The sequence below is a fragment of the Otolemur garnettii genome, unplaced genomic scaffold (assembly GCF_000181295.1).
Source record: "Otolemur garnettii isolate 467f Iridium unplaced genomic scaffold, OtoGar3 scaffold00115, whole genome shotgun sequence".
NCBI classification, from domain to species: domain Eukaryota; kingdom Metazoa; phylum Chordata; class Mammalia; order Primates; family Galagidae; genus Otolemur; species Otolemur garnettii.
Window position 1 is genome coordinate 6,459,450 of NW_003852510.1, and position 7,923 is coordinate 6,467,372.

General features: G+C 37.5%; 1 protein-coding gene across 2 annotated transcripts in view; it reads right to left on the reverse strand.

Annotated features, from left to right (window-relative positions):
* The window catches only part of SYNE2 (spectrin repeat containing nuclear envelope protein 2), a 387,860-nt gene that overhangs the window by 213,096 nt on the left and 166,841 nt on the right, over nucleotides 1–7,923 (reverse strand). For both annotated transcript variants that reach the window (XM_023517601.1, XM_023517602.1), the window contains 5 exons: nucleotides 7,224–7,385; nucleotides 3,838–3,939; nucleotides 2,196–2,396; nucleotides 1,320–1,491; nucleotides 657–769 (listed from right to left, as the gene is read on the reverse strand). In XM_023517601.1, the coding sequence (XP_023373369.1) occupies nucleotides 657–769; nucleotides 1,320–1,491; nucleotides 2,196–2,396; nucleotides 3,838–3,939; nucleotides 7,224–7,385 (750 nt within the window). The remainder of the gene's footprint in view (nucleotides 1–656; nucleotides 770–1,319; nucleotides 1,492–2,195; nucleotides 2,397–3,837; nucleotides 3,940–7,223; nucleotides 7,386–7,923) is intronic.

A 7,923-nucleotide genomic window follows, 5' to 3' on the forward strand; every position in this document is an offset into this window, starting at 1 on the left:
GCTTAAGTGATTCTCTTGCCTCAGCCTCCCAAGTAGCTGGGACTACAGGTGCCCACCACAACACCTGGCTATTTTCTTGCTGTAGTTGTCATTGTTGTTTGGCAGGCCCGGACTGGATTCGAACCTGCCAACTCCGGTATACGTGGCCGGCACCCTAGCTGCTAAGCTACAGGTGCCGAGCCAACCAGACACATTTTAAATGCCCCCAGTACATTGCCTTTTATTTCAAACTACCCTCCAAGGAGCCGAGTATTAAAGTTCAACTGTAGCTTTTAAAATAAATATACCTGGGAAAAAAGGTACAAAGAGTCAAGAGACCTCATCTAAGAAAATAAGGGGATTTTAAAGTCTGAATTAGGTAAAGTCTTTATTTTTTATCTAATATAATTTTAACACCAATGAATTCCTGTGAACACTAAATTAAATAGCACCTTGGAATGAGTGTAGAGGTGGGCATGTGGAAGCCACTTTCACACTTCCCCAGTAAACGCAGTTTCAAAATGATATGGGGAAAACCAAGTTATTTGGGAATATTATCTTTCAGTAATTAGTAAGTCAAAGTAATTATCATCCTATCTACTTAAATACAATTCTATGCCACCAATATTTTAGTTTTGATAAATTTTGATTAAAATTTATATATATATGTATCTTACAGAAAGTTTTTGTAGCTTCTGTTCCACACTCTTTTTTGTTTCTGCTGATTCAAAACACTCCTTAAGGTTCATTGTTATGTTGCTGAACCAGTCATTAAAGTTCTTGCATTGATCTGCAGGAAGAAAAAAAAAAGCAGCTCTATTCATTCAAGGAGGACTTCATATTCCTTGTCCAAGAGCAAGATTTTAGAACTTGCTTTCGGGGCCATGAGTACAAGCCATTGTATACAGTGCTAGTAAAATCTAACACTCAATTTAAAACCTAGAAAGTAACTAAGGTGTATCTTCTACACCAAACTCCTTTCTGAGAATTTAAGACACCCAAAGACACTGCTCAGGGCAGCCTGCACACAACTATGTCCCCAGACTCATCACAGTGAGCAGCTCGGACACTACAATCTTGGTGACTTATTTTCATGAAAGAAATAAAGATTTGGAGCTTGAAGGAAATAGATGTTCTTTATGTCAAGCATAGAGCAGTGGCTTCTCCCAACCCCCCCCCGCCCCATTTATCTGTATATTATTTCCTTAAATATATTCACCACAAATCATCTTCAAGGCTGGCTTGAATTACCCTTTGTGTTCACAGCACTATGTACTACATATTAACTCTTCAAGAATCCCAGTAACAAAGAAACAAAGAAAGAGAAACATTGCACTCACCACTCAATAACTTAGAAAAGTGATCTTGCAAAACACTTTTTTTGGTGTTAAATAAAGCACTGACACTTTCATATTGCTTTTTCAATTCAGAGAGTTCAGGAGTCAGACAACCTATTTGATTCTCAAGTAATATCATACTGTGCTTTTGCTGTAGAATTTGCTGTTGTATCTCCTAAATATACAAGCAAACAACCACCATTAAGTGTTTTTTTTTTTTTTTGTTATTAAATCATAACTGTGTACATTAATGCAGTCATGGGGTACAGTGTGCTGGTTTTATATACAATTTGAAATATTTTTCACCAAACTGGTTAACATAGCCTTCATGGCATTTTCTTAGTTATTGTGTTGACATTTATATTCTGCGTTTAGAAAGATTCACATGTACCCTCGTAAGATGGACCATAGGTGTGGTCCCACCAATCATTCTCCCACCACCCATCCTCCCCCTTCCCCTCCTCTCCCTCTCCCCCATATTCTTGGGCTATAATTGGACTATAGCTTTTGTATGAAAGCTATAAACTAGTCTCATAATAGGGCTGAATACATTGCCATTAAGTGTTAAAACAGGCTCAGTTTTATACAAAGCATATTAGATCTCGGTCATTTTGTAGAAATCTAGATGATTTTTCTCTTGAGTGGATTTGCTTTCTGTCTGCTGGCAAATATACAATTATAATGCAATATCAAATTATTATTATTGTCCACAGAGCAATTCAAAGATGAAAATGCTAAAGAGACCCAATCTTCTTTACTGAGCTTTTTTTTTTTCTCAAACTTTCCTTCTCTTTTATGTATATTAAACTCAAGAGGTCAAGACTATTGAAAATAATAGTGAAAATAAATCTGGACACAATGACAAGCAGTTAGTAGCACCTCTAGTTTAGTGAAGATCTCCAGGCTGTCAGAAGGAGACAGGGCTTTTAAGAGGGATTCGGTCATCCCAATTTGCGTCTTGGCTTGGTCGAGATCCTCCCTTAGCTCGGCAGTGCTGCCACTGAGCACAGAACAGTTAGATCCTCCTGTGAAACACTTTTTTACTTGTTCCATCCTTTTTAAAACAGAGGACTCCATGACCTGAAATCAGGAAACATGAGAAGTACTGTAATGGGCATTATTTAGCAAGATTTAAGACAACTGTGTTGCTATAGAGTGAATTGAGAGTTTCATTTCAATGTGAAATAAATTCTTTCTCATTGTTCGACATGGCTGATGTAACAATTCTTATGTTGCATTTAAAGGAATAAAGAATAACATGGACAAAAGTGAAATGGATAGTCTTTTCTCAAGAGACTAATGTGAATCCTTTCCCCTAAAATAAGTTTCCTTTAGCATCCCAGCTGAGCTGTTGTCTAGTGACACTCGTGAGATTAAACATATAGATGAGATGAAAACATACAGAAAAAATTAAATAGCCAGCATCTAGCTATACTCAGTGTGACATTTAAGAAGGTGAAGTAACTTGTCCGGGATCACAAAGCTGGTAGGCAGTGCAGCCAGAACCATCTCACCCAGTCAGAGCCAACACTGTGCTCTTTGATCCAAATAAAACTGAAACAAATCTCTCATACCACGGGGCCCTCTCTGTTTTCCCATCTAGCATTTAAAAATACCTAGAATCACTGCAGCCATATTCTCCTACCTATGCCCTAAACACTCATAAGAAAACATTATTATTCTACGTGGGAGCGATAATTCCCCCTTCACACGTGAGGACTATAAAATTAAGCAAAATTAAAATATGCAAAAATATTCACGTTTAAAATGAAAAAATGCATATTTATCTATTAAGATTTGGAGCTTGAAGGAAATAGATGTTCTTTATGTCAAGCATAGATCAGTGCCCCCCTCAGCCCCACCCACCCCCAAATTTATCTGTACATTATTTGCTTAAACATATGCACCGCAAACCATCTTCAAGGCCGGCTTGAATTACCCTTTGTGTTTACAGTACTATGTACTACATTCACTCTTCAAGAATCCCAGAAACAAAGACAGAGAAAGCTCCAACTGTTAAAAATTTGGTTAGACTTAACATGGAAATTGAATAAATAATAATCCTAACTTTATTTTAGGTTTTCAGATTTAGAATACATGGTCTATGAACATTATTTTAGAGGCTACAGAGAATCTTTAATTAAGAGCTTTATTTTTTTATTTTTTCTTTATTTTTTATTTATCTATTTTTTGAGACAGGGTCTCACTATGTTGCCCAGGCTGGATAGTAGTGGCTATTCACAGGCGCGATCCCACTACTGATCAGCATGGGAGGTTTGACCTGCTCGGTTTCCAACCTGGGCCGATTCACTCCTTCTTAGGCAACCTAGTGGCCCCCTACTCCTGGGAGGTCACCATATTGATGATGAATTTAGTGCAGAAACCCAATCAGTATAGTGCACTAAGCCCAGAACTCCTGTACTCAAGCAATCCTCCTGTCTCAGCCTCCCACATAGCTAGGACTACAGGTGCAAGACACCACATCCAGCTAATTAGGACTTTTAAATAAAAATTCTCTTACCTGCAATTCAAGAGGTATTTCACTACTTTGAAGCAGAAACTGTACTTCAGCCACTCTTCTAGAAAATTCTGAAGTTTTTTGTTCATGGACTTGTAACTCCTCCTAAAACACAATTTGTAAATGATAATAGCTTTGTGCTTCTTACCTTATTTTCTGAAACCCACAATTACAATTATTGATATATAAAAACCAAGAAAGCCCTTTAATTTCCCCTAATTCCTTGTTTCTTGACAGAGTTCCCAAAGTAACAAATCTTGTAGAGGACGCCAAGACAAGACGATCTGCAGCTGACGGGTGGACCCTTGGGTCATTCGAACACAGGTGCTCCTTGTGGAAGAAGAACCCAAGCCTTCAGTACTTAGTCATTTGTTAATTACTCCCCTCACCCCTGTTGTACGGGCTCAATAAAAGGCTGGTGCTGAGGTTGCTTGGGGCTACCCTGCAAGGAAGGGCTAGCCCGCCTCCTACTAGCTTGTATTTCTAATCCCCTCACGCCTGGTTCCTTCCTGGGTGATTGAGACCAGGGCCACAGGGGCCCGAGGGGTTGTAACAAAACCTAAGTGCAATTAGGGGTTAGGCAAATACTACAACCTAGTGTTTTTTTGGAAATAGAATCTCACTCTGTTGCCTTGGGTAGAGGGAAGTGGTGTCAGCCTAGCTCCCTGGGTTCAAGTGATCTCCTGCCTTAGCCTCCAGAGTAGCTGGGACTATGGGCACCTGCCACAACACCCAGCTAGTTTTTTCTATTTTTTTTAGCAGAGGCAGGATCTTAGGCTAATCTCAAACTCCTGAGCTCAAGCAATCTATCTACCTCAGCCTCCCAAAGTGCTAGTTAGATGTGAGCCACCACACATGAGTGTCTTTTTAGCTAAGATAACAGAGCAGTGATTTTCAACTTGTGTGCTGCAGCACACTGGTGTCCTGTGAGAAGATCTTAGGTGTGCTGCAAAAATTTTTAAAGATCATGAATTAAATTATTTTCAAAAGAAGTTTAAAGCACAGTAAGTATATTCTTCTTTTTACTCTTTTTTTCTTTTGATCAACATAATTTAAGTGTGCCATGGAAGTTTAACTATAGGTTCAAGTGTGCCATGAGATGAAAAATGCTAAAAAACACTGCAATAGAGAGAGACAAGACTTATGCTACAAAAGATGACCTGCCGGAAGGCTGTGTAGATATGTGTATGTAAAGAGCCGATGTGAGCATTAACACACGCATACAGACAGAACTTTGGCAGAAACTGGCCCACAGACTGCTCAGTTTATCATCCTTAACTGCAGACTTTTAAACAAACTGTAATTCAAGCCAAACTTAAAAGACTCTTAGAAATGATTCATTTATACTTAAAAAATCATAGTTTTAATTTCATAACTATCATGATATGTATATCCAGGAAACTGGGAAATCTCCAAATATTTTTCAAACTTTTTCCAAATGTAGAAAAATAAATACACGCATTAAAAAGTGAATAAAATAGCAAGAATCTCAGTCAGAATAATATTTGAAGCATTAGCATCCATTTTATATCACACAAAACCACACACAACTGCCAACAGTTGACTGTTTTCTCACCGAGCAAGACAGTGATTTTATATGATCCAAACTAATAACGTGTATACAAATGAGTTACTAGAAAGAATTCTCCCTAGAGTTAAAAGAAAGATAATTTTGATCCTTTCCATGTGACACAACTGGCAATGACTGTTTTTAAAAGTAGCTGTTTTTTTGTGTGTTTTTCTTAGAGACAGGTCTCACTTTATCGCCCTCAGTAGAGTGCCGTAACGTCACAGCTCACAGCACCCTCCAACTCTTGGGCATAGGCGATTCTCTTGCCTCAGCCTCTTGAGTAGCTGGGAATGCAGGCGCCCGCCACAAAGCCCGGCTATTTTTTGTTGTTGTTGTTGCAGTTTGGCTGGGCCGGGTTGGAACCTGCCCCAACTCTTGGTATATGGGGCCAGCGCCTTACTCACTGAGCTACAGGTGTTGCCCTAGAAGTAGTTGTTTATAAAGGACTATAAAGATGAGGATACTCAGCTTTATGTTTTTTCTAATCTTTAACTAGTATTATTAATTCACATAATGAAGAAGTTTGACCAAAATCATGGTTTGGATCAGAGGATAAAAAACTACAGCCTGAGGACTGGTAGCCTGTTTCTTGTAAATAAAGTTTTATTGAAACCCAGCTGCTTTCAAGCATTTATCACTATTTTCATGCTACCACAGCAAGGCTGAGCAACTATAACAGGGACAGAATGATCCACAGCCTAAAATATTTACTATATGGCCCTTTAAGAAAAAAAGTCTGCTGACACATGGGATCTAGATAACCACCAGGAAATAATTATGCATTTTGATGGGGATTCTGCTAAGAGTTAACTTTTTTTATACTACTAACCCCTTTGGCAATCTGGTGACAACTACGGACTCTTTGCATAATAATACTTTAAAAATAAAACATAAAAATAAATTACATAGGATTACAATGGAAACACTGCCATATAGTTACCAAAGTATTAAAACAATTTGTGATATATATTACTGCACTACTACATGTATCTCTATTAATACCTTCAAGGTGTTGCAATAGATCTACTATAACAGTAATAACTATAACAAATGAAAATGATCCAAAAATATCTGGGTGTTTTTGTTTTATTTTAGAGACACAGTCTTGCTCTGTTGCCCAACTAAAGAAGCAATGCTGTGATCTTAGCTCCTGCGGACTATCTAACTCCCAGCTCAGGCAATCCTCCCAGCGTAGCCTCCTGAGTAAGTGGGAGGGACTACAAGTATAAGCCACCACACCCAGATTTTTTTTTTTTTTTTTTAGAAACAGGGTCTGGCTATGTTGTCCAGGTTGGTCTCAAACCATCCTCCTACCTCAATCTCCCAAAGTGCTGGGTGTGACAGGGGTGAGGCACCATATCCAGACCTGTGATTTTCTTGATAACAAAGTCATATATGATCCTGCTCCTATGTTTGTTTATTACATGCATGACTGAAACAAACGTTACATTTTAGTTAGACTTTTTTTTTTTTTTTTTGCAGTTTTGGCCAGGGCCAAGTTCTAACCCACCATCCCTGGTATATGGCACCCTACTCCTTGAGCCACAGGTGCCACCCTAGTTAGACATTTATTTACATTAGGAGGCAATCTTTTCCCATCCAATGTCATTTTATCTATAAACCCTAGATTAATAACATTACTTGCCAACATTTCCCTGGATATCACAAAGGAAAAAATAGAATTCATATCTCTCTCAAAAGATAATGAAAGAAATAAGATTTCTTTGTAACTTTTCTACTCAGTACCTGGAAAGCAAACTGGATATTAAAATGTCAACTGTGTACAAAAAATAAAATCTATTTTATTCTGTTAAATTACCTTCAGCCTTTCTCTGTCCTCTTCAGACAGTGACTGTAATTCCATTTCTTGAAGGGCTTTTCCCATCCACTCATAAATGACATTTTTTAAGTTAATAATTTTGTCCCACAAAACTAGAGCTCGACCAAGGTTTTCATAGTAGTCTTCTGTCTTCTCATTTATCTATTATAATTTTAAAATGTAAATAAAATATTTAGCACTGACAGTATGAAAATCATTATTTTAGTCAAACATTATTTTAAAATAAAATGTCAGTTTACCATTATTGGATGAATGATTTATTTTATTCCTTAACAAAAAATTTGCTTTAAAATTTCATGTAAAAGAAAATTACGTAGCTCTTTTCGTTAAAAAAAAAAAAAAAGCCTAGCTGATTTGCTGTAGTTTATATGCAGTTCAAAGCCACTATTGTCCTAATTTCTAAATCACAATTTTTCTTTTAAAAGGTGCTTAGAAAAACGGATAAAAATATCATGAAGTAAATTCTTAGTTTGTAATAAAAAATATCATTACTACTCATCCAAAAATGTGTTAAATATGCCATTGAATATCAACATCTTGCACAAATGGGTAACATATGAATTAATTTTTTTTTTTTTTGAGACAGAGCCTCAAGCTCTGTCACTCCCTGGGTAGAGTGCCATGGCATCACAGCTCACAGCAACCTCCAACTCCTGGGCTCAAGCGAGTCTCCTGCCTC